The 17,854-nt window shown below is 38.2% G+C and overlaps 1 protein-coding gene across 1 annotated transcript in view; it reads left to right on the top strand.

Moving 5' to 3' along the window:
- The first annotated feature begins 431 nt into the window (after positions 1–431).
- The window catches only part of fgf22 (fibroblast growth factor 22), a 31,589-nt gene continuing 14,166 nt past the window's right edge, over positions 432–17,854 (top strand). The window contains exon 1 of the mRNA XM_079807657.1: positions 432–1,390. Within this exon, the coding sequence (XP_079663783.1) occupies positions 1,054–1,390 (337 nt within the window). The 5' untranslated portion in view covers positions 432–1,053. The remainder of the gene's footprint in view (positions 1,391–17,854) is intronic.

Here is a 17,854-nt window from a genome sequence, read left to right as displayed (position 1 = left end):
GCTCCCAGCTGTGATATTAACTAGGTCAGAAGCTGACTCAAATGCCCATTGGGATTGTCAACATACAAGTACCATTACAGGTAAGTGATACTTCATCCTTGCTGCTCAAATTTATACATTTTTAAAGTAGCTATAAAACCTTTAAGATCAGTTTTATTTATTGATTAAATTGAATGTATTTATCACCTGTTATTTACCTGATGATTACCTTCCACAGACACAGCAGTATGTCACATGGGATGGCAATGTAAAATGATACGGCGCATCTGAGGATGAACATTTTTTCTAAAGGAGAATGTGACAGTACAGTAAAAGGGAAACAATATTGGTAGTGACATTGACTTGAAATGATTATAAATAATCCAGGCCCCACCCATCTCCTAAGTCCCCCAGATGCAAGCCCTGCCCTGAATGCAGGAAAGAACTGAGCCACCCCACCAAAGAGCAGGCAGACAGCAAGGCACAGAGAGTGAGAGAGAGAAAGACACCCATTTACAGCTTTACTGCCTTGTTCAGTCCGTCAGACTTGCTCTCACTGCCACCTCTATCTTATCCTCTCCCTCTCTTTCTCTCTGTAGTCTCTTTGAATATATCTCTCTCTCACACACACACACACACACACACATTCAAATATACTCATTCAACTCAGCTCATTCACAGGCACAGGTCAGGCAGCCTCACATTTCACCTTGCTCTGCCTCTGGCTGAGAGGAGAGAGCCCTGCAAGGTGCAGCCATCACACTGGACACAGGCTCCCGCAAACTCAGTCAGGTTTGACTGAGGGACCTGAATGCTCTTGGACAATCTAACAAGACTGAGACATTTCTTCAGGATGGAATTGCAGAGTTTTTATTCATCATTCTGAAGAGCAAAACCAGCAGACAGCTAGTTACAAGACCAAAGAGAAACACTCAAATTTGAAGTTGGTCAAAGATCTTTAACCTTCTCTTCTCATGTTCCTGCCAATGGGGTCTGCGTGAGGCAGAGCGCCCAGCGAAGACCAGCATCATGCCGACTACTTGTGCAAGGTGCACCTTGGGAGTCTGACCCATCATGTGCAAATGGACACCTACTACCGCTGGTCTCCACTTCGACCTCACCTTCGCTGGCTCAGCCCTCCCTTCTTATCCTTTCCCCCTGGTATGCCTGTCCTTGCTCTTTCTGGCTTGCTCTGCTCTTGGAGGTTGCCCACCTGCACTGGGGCATGACCCCCTTCATGTGCTGGCACAGGGCACAAACTGCTCTTGGACTCTGGAGCGGCACACACGCAGCTACAACCACCTGGAAGGTGACGTTCGCCTGCGACGCCTCTATTCCGCCAACAAGTTCTTTCTCTGCATCGACAAGACCGGCAAGGTGGATGGCACCCGTCGGAAGAATTATGCTGACAGTGAGTAGACACCCTGTGTTTTTCTTCATTTATGTGATCCTAGAGAAAGGGAGTGGGGCTCATTTGGTCTTTATGATCTTCCATTGACCCTTATCATTTGTGTTTTATGGCTCTTTTAGTCATCTGATTGTAGGGTCAGACTTTTTATTACGAGTATGTACAAAGGTGTTGCTAGGTAGGATTTGTAATACGCAAAATACTTCATGGGAAAGTAAAGGCCCTTCACTGTTATATTGGCCCACAAAATACTATGATTTGAAATATGGAAGTCTGTCTCCGCTCCAGAGTTTAAAAAAAAAGAAAGGTAATTGTGACTTTCTCTCTCATGATTGCCGCTTTATATCTCCTAATTGCAACTTATCTTATCTTGCGATTTAATATTTCACAATGTCACTTCTTGCTATTGTGACTTTATATCCCACATTTGTGACTTTGCCTTATTTTTTATGTGTATCAGTTACCCGTTTTATTTTTTTTTACCAGAAACTGACTTCTATATTTAAATCATTTGAATAGGAGAGGATTTAACTTGTCAACACTGAACAGTAAGTCCTTCATTTTTAAATAGAAAATGTAATCACAACTGTATATTTTGTCTGCAGTTAAGTACAGTTTCATATTCTCATACAAGTGTAACATGTATTCAACATTTGTTTTTAGAATCTTAAAACGCTCTGCACACTGTCAGAATTTTTTTTACAAAAACTAAACTTCTAGGTGTACAACAGCTTGTCACTGGTGCAGTACCCTTAAAGGGATGACTTTGTATTAGCACATATTAGCACTTTAGAGCATGTATTAATATGTATGCTTAATGTTCTACTATTAACATTTACAGTAGTGCTAAATAAGGTAATGCCCAGTGAAGGTTCCCTTGAAGGTAAGATTTAGTGTATATACTGTACTTTGACACTATTTAAGCCCAAATGAAAATTGTGGGTGTTTGCACATTTAAAAAAAGCAGGTGCAGTTGGTCGAAAGCATACACTGATAAAATCAACCAGATGTGCCTGTCATCCCATGCTCCTTACAAATCACTTCTTCCCTTCCTCCCAATTTAGTTCCATTTATCTTTACACTTTTTCAGCTGGAGGTTTACTTTATGTCATCCCGTGTCAGAGTTTAGCCGTTGCTTTCCGTTCATTTGAATTTGGGATTTAACTGGTCTGGGTCATGGTGGGTTGACCCTGGCTGTTGTGTATGTGTGTGTTGTTGAAAAACAGTGAGTCAGACTTTTTTCCAGGAAAGTTCCTTTAACTGCTCTGCCACTGTGCAGATCTTAACTGTTGCATGACATTTGTTTATGAGTTTCATGCTCTCCACGGCTGTCTCAGATCAGCTTAGATTCTTGTGCTTAATACAGCTGGGTGAAATTGTACAGCCCTCCGAAGCAATTTGCTTGCACATTTACTTACCATCCTCTCATTTCCTGTCCCTCAATTAAGGTCCTTTTTAGCAAAGTGGGTCCCCTTCACAGAAAGATATCCTGCTTCCTTGCTTTATCCTAAATCCTTGCTTTTCATTTCCTTTCAGGGTTCACTGTAGAGGAAATTTTAGATTTTCACAAAAAAGGCTTTGAAATACAGGTATCATGACTTTATACAGTAAACTCAAAATCAGAACTTCGTTTTGCATTGATCTTTTTTGGTGTTGCTTTGCTGCTGTCCACCTTGCCCTCTGCTTAGCCCTCGGTGTCCGTCAACACTACTGCGTTGCCCAAACAGCCCCGCACTCACTCTCCCTCTCACTTTTTCCAACTCCCGCTCCCAAACTCTCAGGTGCAAAAACAGTTGGAATTAGTCAACGGGCCCTTGGCTAATTGAGGTAGGAAAATATTGTATCAATCCCAGTGAGCTTCAGACTGGAACAGCTGAGAGAAGAGGCTTCGATGCAAAGGACTGAAAGAAAGATTGAGAGGTAAAAGGATCCAGGGTATATTATTGCATTTGTGCATGTGCATTTCCATTGAACAATACACATTTATAGTACATTTCCATACTTAATTCACAAATTTTCATGCCGATGATTCCTTTTAAAGTTGTAAATGGTCCAATAACCACAAGTTTGAAAGATTGCTCAAGTTTAATTGGTTAGCGAAATAATTTTAGATAGCACTGCTTGAGCCAGGACAAAATTAAGCACCATGACCTGGAGGAAATGTCTTGCATAATTGTGCAAATGATTTTAGAGCTTAACCGGCCACAAACTAGCCTTGCTTTGGCTCCAATTCCTGAAACTTGTTTTTATCCAGGTGCTGAATGGAACAAGCACTTTGAGGTTTCAGGATTCAAAGTAGATTGATGTCAATCAACTACAATCAGATACTTATCGTTCACAGTTAATGGCCACCTAATGCAAACTAAACAAGCTTATTTGACTATTATTTCACAGTTGAGTGCAACTGAAGGGTGTTAGTAGTAATACACCTGACAGTGCTTATTGGCTGTTGGCAGTACAAAAACAGACACAGTCCCAATCCTTTTGCAATTCTCCCGGTGTGTAAACTTGACAATAAAGGCAGCAGACAAGAAAAATTGTCAATTTCATGGTTTTACAAGCAGTCCAAAAATTGGTTAGTGGCAAATAGTCTACTACGGTATAATTAAATATTTACAATTTATAAGTTGCTTGCCTCACCTGTCAATGGAGATGCATTTTGCACACATAATGGTGTAGTTTCACTATCTAACAAGCTAGCCAGCCAATTTTTGTGGAGACCCAAGCACTAGCGAGATCCACATACTACCCTTAATAATAATGGCCTTTAATTTAGCAACTTAGTCCATTTTGCTCAAGGCAAGCTATCCATGAAATTAATACTGTAACATGAAGTGCTATCGGAATTATCATTAGTAAAGTACTAGTTTCCTAGTTAAAAAATTAGACATGAACGCCCTCTCAAGTCAAAACTTGAATGCAATGAGCTCGTAATCTCGACTTCAGAAGTGGGAAGTACAAAACATTTCCGATAGCTCCTGAAATTTCTTCAGATATAATGTTTTTCTAACAAGTAACAAATGTTTTCTCTAAAATGCATGGGAAAGACATTAGTAGAAAGTAAAAGAATGGAAATGTCAATCAGACTTTAAAGGTAAAGACTGTAACCATCAACCACCACTTGATAACTAAAGTGAGTTGGTAAGAAATTAGATCAAACTTAATCCAATGTTTTCTGTCCATTCTGTAAAAGGTTTTCGTCTTAGCCAAGGTTGTTTTCTTTTACACTTTTTGTGTTGCAGGTACTTCAAAAATATTGCAGGCTGACAAAACCAGCTTAGCTCTTTTTTCCCCTTAACATTTGGCTTTAAAAAAGAACACTGTTGAAGTCTTGGGCGTATGTGGTTGAGGACATCAAATGCTTGACTTGAGTCCAGGCAACAACACTGTGCTTAAGGAAATAAAGTCATGCGACAGGCATAATCAGAAAAGTCACTTTTGCTAAAATATGGCCACTTTGCAGTTTGCCAGGCCTTTCCCTCCGTCTCTCATTTTCTCTCACTCTCCTTCTTCCATTTCAGCTGTATTTACAAGAGTTGTGTCATGTTTACCAAGTTTCCCCTCACTTTTCTGCATCTTGCTTTAGATGTTACAGTTTTCCCTTGCCGTGATTTCATAGGTGTGTTGAGCTTGGACCTGAGTCACGGGAAGAAAATCATCCACCCGTTCTGAATATATTGTGGAATTATTTAAAACATATTTCAAAAAGAGAGACTGTCAGTTCATGGATGCCTAGAGGCCACAGTGGAGAGATTGTGCACAACTGAATGCTGGATAATTCATGAGAGGTGAAAATAAATTCACAATATTATATTACATTTTATCACCGTATCAGGTCTGCATAGGTGTTCTTTGATTACAGACAGCTGCATTCAGAAAAGGAATTAACAGTCCTCCAGAAGTATCAAAATGAGATGAGACAGTAAATTACTTGGTTGCCTCAAACAAATGTGTTAAAGAGTGAGAGAGGGCATGTACTCCACTAAGGACCTTTCATAAGTACAGTAGTGAAGCTCCTGGTCTGTGACAGTTTAAGTGGTAAGGGCACATGGGTGCTAGGTGATTCCAGACGCTTCTGGAAAGTCTGGGAATGTTGCTTACATTTAGCCTGTGGGGGCCTCTTGGAGATTTTGGTGCCAGGAAAAAAAAGAAAATCCTACAAATCCAGCCTTTTTAATCCTTCCGATGGACAGTGGTCCAGAGTATAGTGAGAAAATGCTCTTGCCGAATCTCTTGCCAGGTGTTTTTGGCCCTGGGAAAGTGAAAAAGACTGACACACACTCTGAGTGGAAGAGCTAAAATGTCCTAATTTCTCTAACCTCTTCTCTTTCCAAAGGCCAGTTTTGATGTCATGAATGGATAAAAAGACGAGTTGCAATTAGTAGTGTGCTGCCAGGTGCAAAGAAGCTGAGTAAAACTACTTTAAAAGCCTTTGCCGACTGAATCGGCAGTGGACTCTAGGAACGTGCAAGCATCAGTGTTGGGGAAAGTTACTTTTAAAAGTAATGCATTACAATATTGCGTTACTTCCTAAAAAAGTAACCAATTGCATTACTTAGTTACTTTGTACACTCTGAAAAAAGGTACAGTGCTGTCACTGGGGCAGTACCCTAAGGTACAAAAGTGGAAAGGTACATCTTTGTACCTTACTTACCCCTAAATCAGTGTTACTCATTGCACGGCTCGCGAGCCTCATGCGGCTCGCACCAGCTTAATCTGCGGCTCGCATGGCAGTACATAATACGGTGAAATTATCATGCAGTCAATACGTATATTTCATAAAAACAAGCAGGGCTATAACATAACCCATTAAAAACTCAAAGTGTCTGCTCCATTACAAATCATTTATATAAAAAAAATATGGAGATGGAAATACAGACTAGAAAGGATATTTAAATTTGCTCTGCCCTTAAGCCCATGACTCACTGTGGAGTTGTCAGTTTTGGCTGTTTTTCCAGCTTTTAACGGCGAATGTGCTCTTATAGATCAGCAAGTTCTCATGAAATGCATATCTATAACACAATTTGTATTTATCTTGCAATTTATACGCCAAAATGACTTTTTACGTGCATATGATATGCATTTGACAACTAGGTTGAGTGGTGAGGGTTACGTGCCAGCATCATGAGCACAGAGCGCCAGAATCCAGTTCTCTTTCGCTCTTGAACAAACTATAGCACACAGAATGATGCCTAAATGTCAGTTTTGTCGAGTATCCTCAGAAGAACAGTTTTAAATGAGTTAAATAACATCACAAATTAACAAAGAGTTGTGAGGAAATGGGTTGCGGGTGACAGCGTGCCAGATCCGTGTCATGTTCCGCAGCGGCAGATCTTAAAGTCACAGCAGCACTAACTACTAATAAAGTTTGAAGCCTAGTAAATGTTTTCTACGTTAATTTGGTGATTAACTGTGAAATTATTACATTGTAAAATATGTTAAAAACGTGTTTTAAATAGAAAAATGTGTGCATAATCTAGTTTAAAACGGCACTAAAAGAAAGTTTACATTAAAAATATATTATGCCTACCCACTATCTATCTACCTTTTGTATTTATTGCATAGCATATTGTATGTTCAGGGATGTCAGACTGATAATCAGACATGCTATTTATGACTGGATGTAACTTTTGATACTTTGCGGTAAAAGTGGCTCTCCTATTGATTTTGTCCTATCAATGTGGCTCTCCTGAAAAAAATAGCGAAGACCACTGCCCTAAATGGTACATATTAGTACTTTAAAAGTACGCATTAGTACCTTTTCGCTTTTGTACCTTTAGGGTTTTTTTCGCTTTTGTTTTTTAATAACAAAAAAAGTTCTATTTTTGGCAAATGTAAAGGCCCTTTCACACCAAAAGTACAACTGAGAAAGGAAATGCAAATTTACTTCTGTTCCTTTCCTCAGTTTTAGTGAATTTAATTTGTTGATCCTTAATCTGGTTAATGATTTAATGCACTGAGCACTGCTGTGGTTTATATAACAATGCTCTCCAACAGCAGAATGTTACTTTTAATTATTTTAAACCTAGTCAAATAAGAATGATATCTTAGTTTTATATATCACTTGTGATTGCGTTTTCTAAAGAAATGGCCAGACGTGCAGTCTACCAATAACATTAGAGCGACAGCACTGGGAACGCCCACAAGCGTCTCGCAGTACAGAGACTAGCGACATGCAGCAAAAAAGTCGCTGGCAGTGTGTGTATGGGCTTTAGTATGGTTGAATTGGATCATCGAAGGTCAGTAGCAAATTCATTGGTTAATGAAGTGAGATTAAATACATAAAGCATATTTGTGTAATTTAAAATAATTCATTATTGCAGGATTGTGTAAAATTCAGAGTTTGCGTTTCCCTGTTTTTTATTCATTTTGAGCAATACTGAATCATGTGTGCAAGTGAGATGAGCAAATGTCTGCTCACATTTAGTTTAGAACTACAATAAGCATTGTTTTCACACAGCGCACACAACGCCTCTGCACTTACTCACATGGGGACAGGAGAGCTGTCATTCAATACATGGAAAAATATAAGTGCTTCTTTTGGAAAGTGCTTGGTTTCTAAGTGGAAAGTGCTTGGTTTCTAAGTGACTTCTGTGTGAGCCGTGCTTTATTCATAGCAAGAATATTGACAATAGACAATATAATAAAAATTTGTTCGCAAAATTTTGCCAAGTGTATTCAAATATTTAACGCATCAGCGCACAACCCCATGGCTATAATCGCATTATCCAGTTCTGTTAGTCTAGCTCTATCTCACGGCAATTCGTACATATTTTACGAGGTGGCTAATTCGTACAAAAGATTTTTGCTAAATTGTACGTATTTGACGAGTTGGTCAATTCGTATGATTTCTCAATTCGTATGAACCTCAAACCCTGCCCCTAAACCTACCCATCACTGCAGTATAGACAAATCGTATTAATTCATATGAGTGAGGTCGTACGAATTGGTTGTGAGATAGCGTTGGTTTGTCCAACTTTGCAAAAATCCAACTGGCATGATTTCAGACTGAAATGCTTATTTCTTTAGCCTGACTGAAATCAAACTTTTAAAGCGCATGTAAATATACTTATTGAGTCACGGAGTGTCAGTATGAATCTGGTAATCTCTGATGATATCACAAAAACGGCCAACAATAACAACATAAAACTGTGCCTAGTTTTGTGATGACTCAGCTAATGCAATATACATTTACATTTAAAGGTTGAGCACTCTGTATACCCAGTGGTGCAATTACTGACAGGCAGTCTCATGGTTCAGAAGGTATTGCTCCGCTGCTCTCATCTTCGCTAGCCAAACGGTAATGTTTGCAGAAAATTGACCCGAGACCATTTTTTCCTGAATGAGAAGTCATTAGCAATGTTATTATTATTATAACTTTTTGTGAGGGATGTAAAACAAGTATTAATTAGATCAGTTGGGAACCCACAGCTTGGCTAAATCATGCAGTGCCATATGCTGACTAACATCTGCCAAAGCCAACACAGTCCACCTCTCTTGGCTCTGAGGCGAAATTAAACAGACAGACAGACTCGGCCTCATTGTGACTAGATTCAGGCACTAGGCAGCGGCAAATTGGAGCACCCTCTTGGGATTGTAGTCGCTCTGAATTGACCTTTTGATTAAAGCTGTTCAACTTCAAGCTTAGGTTAACCCAGACGGTGTATCTTGGAGACTGAGCGACTACTGTGGGATTCCCATGCATTTATATTAATTTGAGATTTACACATTCTTTGCCAGTCAAAGTATACTGTGGTAACATTAATGTCCAAAAACTGCCATTTTGGGATAAATATCAGAAGTCGAAATGCAGGCTTATTAAACTGATTTCTCTTAGTCTGAAATGATACACAGGAATACTGACTTCTGCTGTAAGTCTCCCATTGGGTTTCCTTGCAAGTCCATTGTAATTGTAAGTAGTTCACCTCATGTTTTGGTGACCTAAATTGATTCTATTTATCATTTGTCTATTTATAATTATTGTGAATAGAGGTCTTGCAAGCTCAAGTTTCTAATCAGACCTAAAATCTAAGGAAACTCCTTATAAAATATGGAACGATAAGAATATATGACACACCCAGTGCATGTCTTTACACTCTTATACATCTGACTGAGTTGTAAAAACCGCAATAAAATTAGTCACTAAAAAAAGGCCCACCCTTCATCTGCCTGAGGATTCCTATGGCTAACACTGGAAGACTTTGATCACATCATCTAAAATAGTTTATACCATTTTATATTGTGCAGAACAGGAAGTAGTGTGACAATGGATTTTGGCAGCTTTTGATTTATAAAATCCCATGATATAAAACATTTTAGTATGAAGTTGTAAATTATAGGCATACCTGTTTTATGTTTGGAAGTGTGTTGCACAATTTGCTGCTAACATAATTATAGTTATAAAACAACTTATGTAGGCTATATAAAAACAACATGACAACAAACAACAATATAAAACAGCCATATCACCATGGTTGCACAGTATATTCCTACCGTTCAAAAATGTGCAGTCAGTAACCTTTTGCTTTTTAAAGAAATTAACACTGTTCAGAAAAGAAGCATTAAATTGATCAAAAGTGACAGTAAAGATATTTATAATGTTACAAAAGAGTTCTATTTCATATAAATGCTGTTCTTTTGAATTGATTAAAGAGTCATAAAAAACCTATGTACCTTAGTTTCCACAAAAAAATGTAGCAGCACAACAGTTTTAAACATTGATAAAAATAAGAAATGTTTCTTGAGCACCAGATTAGCATGTTAGATGATTTAAAAAAAAATAAAATAAAAAAAAATTCGACACTAAAGACATAGAGTAATAGAGTAATGATGCAAAAAAAAAAAATCAGTAACAATCAATGTTATTGATCTCTGGACAGCTTTTGCTCCAAAGACCATGTTGAACAGTACATGGTGAGATTTAGAAACTATTTCCATACCTTATCATAATCTGCTTGTTTGCATGAAATCAGACATAGGACAACAACAAAAGGCAGGCCACTATGAAGGCTGAATCTTTCAACAGCTCTATCTCGCCACCTAAAGATATAAAAATTATAACGTGCTGAAACCTGCTGTCCTAAAATGACAAATAAAGGCATTGTCATTGAGCCCATTCAACACAATAAGCCATACGCACACATAGGAATTGCCCCATGGTGTAAACTGAATTGGTGTGTTTCCTCAAGTAGGTTTATATTATTTGATTTGTCTATTAAAACTTGAATCACTTTTCATCAGTGATTGAAGTGATAATAATAATTTACTATACCTCACAGTTGGCTTCTTCATTGCTTGCACACTATACCTTCCACCAACTTTTAGGCCAGCAGACTACACTTGCAACCACTATGGTACCGGGATCATTAAGAACATGTCAAGACTGATACATGATCTCAATTTCCTGGCACATTTTTCTTTTTGTCTTGCCCCATCATCATCCAATTGTGATTCAATTTATTTTCCCACGCGCTCTTCAATATCTGTTTAGTTTCCTTTGTGGCCAATAAGCTGAATCAACATTTTCAGGATGTATGCTGTTTGTCAATTGTGATCCTTCATCTGCAAGTTAACACATAGCAGAGCACACTGTATGTTTATGTATTTATTCTTCTTTCTGTATGCCTAATCATGGCCAGACCGCAGTTTACACGGTTCTTTTTATACATACAGTACAACCAGTGTAGTTCAATTCATGAACAAATTACTCATATGAACTGGTTCTTTGTGGGCTTTTGTTTCACTAAAGAGTTTATCAGAGCAGTTACTGAATCAATATTTGAAGCACTTCTGAACTGCAAATTATTAGTTGTCACTTAAAATGTTGAATTTTGTAATATATACTAAATATCAAATCAAGTGGCATCTGCAAACAAATGATGCAGAAACTACTTTTCTTAGCCTTTTTCAGTTATTTTAACCAATTGGTCTTGAGGTCATTTTTTGTGGATGTATAAAGTCTCAAGTTCAAACAGGTGTTCTACCACAAAAAATACTCAAGCAAGGAATAGTTCACGCAGAAATGAAAATTATCCCTCACCCTCAAGTCATCCTTGGGGATTTATGACTTTCTTCTTTCAGCAGAACACAATCGGAGTTATATTAAATAATATCCTTCTCAGGATCTCATGCTATCCTTCTTGCCGGAAGCTAGATTATACATTTTTAAATATGGATATTTTTCTTCGAAAAAACCCATCGATTCACTTCAGAAGGCATTTATTAACCCACTGGAGTCGTATGGAATACTTTTATGATGGATGGATGTGCTTTTTGGAGCTTAAAAAAAACACTATTCAATGCCATTACAAAGCTGGGAAGTGCCAGGATATTAATTCATATAACTCTACTTGTGTTCGGCTTATGGAATTATGGGATCATTTTTGGGTTAACTATTCCTTTAAATAAACATGTTCCACAAAGTTTGTCAACCAAACAGGCCTTTTGTCTTCAATTTGAGCAATGTACTTAAATTTTATATTTTCGTTTTGTGAAATGATGAATTTGATTGAAAAATTCTTCTATATTTATTTAAAATGATATGTTCATATATGTTACGAGCTCAACACCAAATGATGCTAAAGTCCGATGTTAAAGCTTTTTAAAACAAGGGGAGATGTTGTCTTAACTCTCTGTGCTGTTGATATCAGTTCTGAAGTTTCAGGTGTGCTCCGATCAGAAAGTTGCAGACCAAGGTTGAGTGGACAAGGGCCAGAAATCCCCCATGGAGGATAGTGTTAAGGTCAAGGCCTCTCTCACTAGCTGAGTGATTTGACAGATCTGACAAGAAGCTGATTGCCCCTTTGTGCTGCCTGTCAACTTCCTTTTCGGTCCGTCTCATTTCAGTGCTTTGAAACACAGAGTGAGCTCCAGCCTTGGAAAACATCCTGCTTTGGATTGACCAAGTGGAACTCCTTGTCTACGCTTAGTCGGCCATGTTTCAAGTACTACCTTCTCTTCTGTTGTCACCGAAACACAACCTTTGTAACTCTGTTGCTATTTTTAGATTAAATACTTTGTCTAATGAGAGTACGGATTGATTTGTGTGCTAGATTATGGTAATTGTTCTGTGTGACAACTAGTATTAAACCCTCAAGACTCACTTCTGGAGAAGTTCATCCACAGCTTTGTTTGAATGAGCCCTACATGTATTTGCAATGGTGAGGTACTATGCTCTCGTCCCCAAGCCTGTTTTTAGTCAGGAAGACTGCATCTGCATTTTGGCAGGTGTACGGTTCTCCTCTCATGCAACTTAGTGCAATTAACCACATTTCAACAATGACCTCAGCCTTAATCCTGGGCCTTTTGATAGTGCTGGGTGCAGAAAACAACAGAAGCCTTGAGTCACAAAATAGCCCTTGAATCTGCTTGTAACTATGTGTACGGGCCATTGATGTCTACCCGCTTGCTGGCACAGGAAGTTATGCGTGATTTGGAGGCATTGCTGCACACCCTCTCCTTGATTAAAGAAAAGCCCATTTATGGGGGTCTGCTTTCTTTCCGTGCCACCTCACTCCTTTTAGTACCTCATAAGACCAGACACACCAGACCATGTCTTCGTTAACCTCTTGCACCTTGACAGTCCTCACGACAGAGGCACCACTTGCCCTCCGGCATGCTAAAACTCTTTGTGGGTGGGTGATTGTCTGCTAGTTTTTTCAATGAGAAAAAATGCTAGCAAGGGAACCATCCTGAGAGTTCAGTTTCACATGCGAAAGAAGCCAGATATGTACTATTCAGCCTTTAGGAGCAATAGAAATCGGTCTTGTTGAAGGTCTGGCCACTAGTTTGCGACCACCTGTGCAGTTATAGCAACCTTACAATGAAACAAGATACATTTCTTTGAGAAGCAACCCTGCATAACCTATTTCAACAAAAGACATATTTCTGAGAATTTGAGTCCATTTAATCTTATTGCACTGGCAAAATTATTCCACTTGTATTAAGTATAAACCTGAAAAAACAAGTGAAAAAAAACTGCCAGTGCAGTAAAACAAAACATTTGGAATATTTGGCGGTATAAACATTTTAATTCAAACAAACCTAAAGGCCTTTACACACCGGGACAAATATCACACAAATTTTTCGAGACGTTTTTCGCTGCGTATTCAGTGTTCACACCCAAGCGATTTTCACTGGCGATGCGCCAAGTGAACGTGTAAATTCAGTAGATGGCGCTCCCGGTACACAAGCTGGTGCTGCGCCACTTTACGCTTCTGACACTCGCTTGTCACGCAGAAGAAGAAGAGAGACAGTGGCTGAATCCGAAATCGCCCCATAAACCCTCATTCACTATTACCTACGTTATCCACTAATATAGTTAACAAAGCCAAGGCATTTTTTTTGTTTTAAATTACGCTTTTACGGCTGCCGTTTTGCACGTTGGTGTCCACACTCACATTGGTGCCCTTTGTTTAGTCACGAGGTGTTAAACGTCGGTGATACTCAAACATTCGCATGTCGTCAGTGTGACAGATTAGTTTACAGAGAGGTATTCTAATTTCTTTTCCAACGCCCTGTGGGAAAAAAAAAACTGGCTAACTAATATAAAATGTTGGCAAAAAATCTGAACAGCTTCTCACACGGTCCGGACCAATGGTAGTTCAAAGGTGTTTACCAGCCGAGGCAAACTTTTTTGAAAAGTTTGCTATGGCAAGCTGTTTCGAACTCCCAAAAACGGACTCCAAACTAACTTCCATTTGGCCAGATTTTGTTCTAAATTACATCGGTTCGTTCTTCGATTTCGCTTGAAGTATACCAGGGCCTAGAGAGTGAATTTGCATTTTCATTCAGCCAGTGTGCTGTTTTTTACGCATTAGTCTAAACAGACAAATCACATCTGAAAATGAGACCGAATCTTTGTGCCAGACATTTGTGCTGGTGTAAACTGGCCTTTAATGTCTTGTGCGATGTTTCTTCTAAATTCAAAGTAAATTATTACTGAGCGGATCAATTCAAATGATTTTAAAAAAATCTTTACACTTTTTTTGGTGAGCAGATGAAGTGATTGCTGTACTTGAGGTGTCTCTGTTTACCCCATTGTGGACCATACAGTGAGTAAATCGGACATTCTGGGATCTTGCTTTAAGGGGTTGATGATGTAATTTGGCCTCTGGCCCTGGATCCATTGACTCTGGAAGTGACCTCTTTATCTGGGACAGTAATTGACTAATGAAAGACTTCCTGTGCCTTGTGAGAATCTCTTATCTTGGAGTCAAAAGCAAGGTCTCATTTCTAAATCTTGATAACACACATGTAATAAAAAAAGTTACTTTTTGAATTCAATGAACCAGTACATTTGCACAGATTTAGTCATTAGTGCATATTAGTTGAATATTTGTATGTGTCCACGCAATTCAATACAAATACAAATACAAATCCCAGATTAAAGTTCAGTTTAAAGTGCTCAATATGTGTCTTTTAACCTTTCAGTCACAAACTTCACACATTTACAAAAATGAAACCCTTCTACAACTTCAGTGGAACCGGTCAGTGACAGAAAGAGCCGTCTGTAAATTTAGACAAGGCAGACAAACTGACAGAAAGAGACTTGGGGCCCTAGCAAAGTCTCGCTTTGTCCCCGTCTGACCCCTGCTCTCCTTCCTGGCCTCTGTGCCTCTCACCTGGGCCGTCTCTCTGTGTGCGGGGGGTAATGGGATACCTGTCACTGGCTCTAATAGCCTTTGAAGGACCTGGCTAATCCCAAGAGTTTGCATTCAGCGAGCCATAAAAGCAAAACGAGGCCAAGGGCAGGCCCCTGAAACTGTAACAGCCCTGAATTGTGTTAGAGGGAACGTCACCCAAGTGTGCAACCCTGGCAAATGAGTGTGATAATGGACTCTCTACTGAGTTAAAGTGCATTGATGCTTGTGGTTCAAATTTGCACAACCTCACTTGCCGACACAATGGCAAATGAACGGCCTAGGGATGCACATTATATTGGTACCATATCGGTTATCGGACGATATTGGATATTTCATTGTGCATATTTAGAACCAATAATTTAACATTTTGATTACCTTTCCGGTCATCTAACATTCATTTATAATCTTTAAAAATCCCATAATGAATATCCTTTCTATTTTCACATTTTTCATATTGTACAATTTTCATACTGTAGGATGTAGCATTTGAAATAGTTGATTTTAGTGTTTCAGACAAAATAATTTTAGAAGTTAGCCAGAATTTGTAATATCAGTGCTTCCCTAGTGTGTGTTGGATTAAGTATCATCTTCATGGCTAAGTGTTTTTCTAGGAGTATTTGGGGTAAAGTACTGTAGATCAGGTTCAGGATTAAGGATAAATGTCATTTTCCAACCAAGACTCTTTGGTGCATAGAATAGAATATTGTTTTTTTTTTTTTATTCCTTATTTTATTCAGTACAGCTTGAGTGAAAATGACATGCACTTTATTATACTGGAGCCCTATGAAACACATGGTGAGAAGTAAAGACCAAGTCTGAAACAGATGTTTCGCATTACAGCCAATGGACATTTATGAGACTGGACAGTAAATGCTTGGCAGAGTTATTTAACTTCAATGTGTGCGACATGGTCAAAAATATTTTTATTTGATTTTTATTTTTAAAATATGGTGCAGATTTCAACACCTTTTACATGAACTATAGTACTAGTTCCTATTTGCTTTTTTTATTTTATTTTTAAAATATGGTGCAGATTTCATCACCTTTTACGGGAACTATAGCACTATTTACTATTTGCTTTTACTTGTTCATGTTGTCTGAAATATGTCAATTCAATCATATTATATTTCTGTAGAGAAGTGCATGTGTTCTGCATTAGCAGCATCCAGGCGTGACCTATATTATATACAGATAGTTTAGATCTTTTTTATTTATCCGATATTGGCTATTTAAGCGCTTAGTCAATTTTAAAAAACACAAAATAATTCGCAACTCTTTTAAATGTGATCTTTAGCAAATCTCAAAATGAACAATAATGTACAGTATAAGTCTTTATTAAGCTGTACTAACTATAGCATTTCAAACAATTGATTTTAGTGTTTTATTTGAAATGTATTCAGTCAAAAAAGTATCAGATAGCCTCGTGGGCAGCGAGCCGACATATAGTGCCGTTGCACTTCGGGCAACCCAAGTTCGAATCCCGGCTTGTGGACCTTTCCCAATCCCATCCCCCTTTTAAAATTATATTGGCTATTTAAAATGTGTGAGTATCTTTGAAAACGTGTTAATAACTAGGAAAAAAATTACTGTTGGTGGTTCTCTACTCTTGTATAGCTACTGTACCAAGATCTTGTTCAGGCTTATTATTGCTCAGAAATCTCTATTTAACGTCCAATTTAATTGTGAAAAAGAGCATGTTTACTTCACACGCAGGCCTCTGCTGCAATGGATAGCAGACTAATAGGATGAGAAAGACTGATGTTATCAAAGCCAGCGTAGTTTAACACACACCACCCCACCCCCTGGAGATGGCAAGAATGTGGGAACGAAGAGAGAAATCAGGCCAGGCAAAGAATCGCCTCAGCCACGTCCTTTCTTTGCACTCTCGTTGTTTCTTTCATTCCTTTCCTTTTACCATTATCACAGTCAGAACAGACCCAAATGCAAGCGAGTACATCTGAACAAACCATTGTCCTGCTTCTAAATGGAAAAAAAATAACGGTATAAATTTATGAATTTCTTCGGCCGCCAAAAAGCATTATTTTATTTTTACCAAATACACTTTCCAGACAAAACATTTCAAGCTATTTGGATATTCTGCAACTAATATCATAACATTTTTAAACACCGTATATATATATATATATATATATATATATATATATATATATATATATATATATATATATATATATATATTTTAAGAGCCACTGTATATTACATATTGCTAAGTTATCTAGACTAGAGGGCCAGATTTTTCTCAGAATAACTAGTTCTCTTTGAACTTAAAAGTGCTTTATCTTGTGAAATAATCAGTAACTTCTCTCAGTTTCATGCATAAAATCAATTGACATGCAGTTGAAACAGCGTCCGTTTATTTAGTGTCGAAAATGTCAAGAAATGTCTAGCTTTTTTCCACACATTCAGCTTAGAGGGAGCTTGGAAACTGTTATTATAAACAGCTTAGCTGTACACATTTATTACATCAATAACAACCATAAGTTATGTTTATGGCTGTGTAGGGTGTCATGGGATCTAAATAAGACATGGGAATCATTACTATAGACTTTAACGCCTAGACAGACTTACGTAATTTGAATAATATAGTAACGCAAAGCCAAGGTGGAAAATACTGTAGCATAGACAAGTTATATTACTATACTAGGGACAGTTCCATTAAGGTTACAGGGTCATTTTGACAATCCGCCATTATATGTACTATATGTGTGTGGTGTGTAGGTATGGATGGAGAGTTTTCCAGGAGTGAAAGAGTAGCAGTGTGGAAGAGTGAGTGTAGAGGAGACGTGTGTCATAGCCTGTAACC

The sequence above is a fragment of the Gobio gobio genome, assembly GCF_949357685.1.
Source record: "Gobio gobio genome assembly, chromosome: 24".
Classification (NCBI taxonomy): Eukaryota; Metazoa; Chordata; class Actinopteri; order Cypriniformes; family Gobionidae; genus Gobio; species Gobio gobio.
This window is presented reverse-complemented; position numbering and strand designations above follow the sequence as displayed.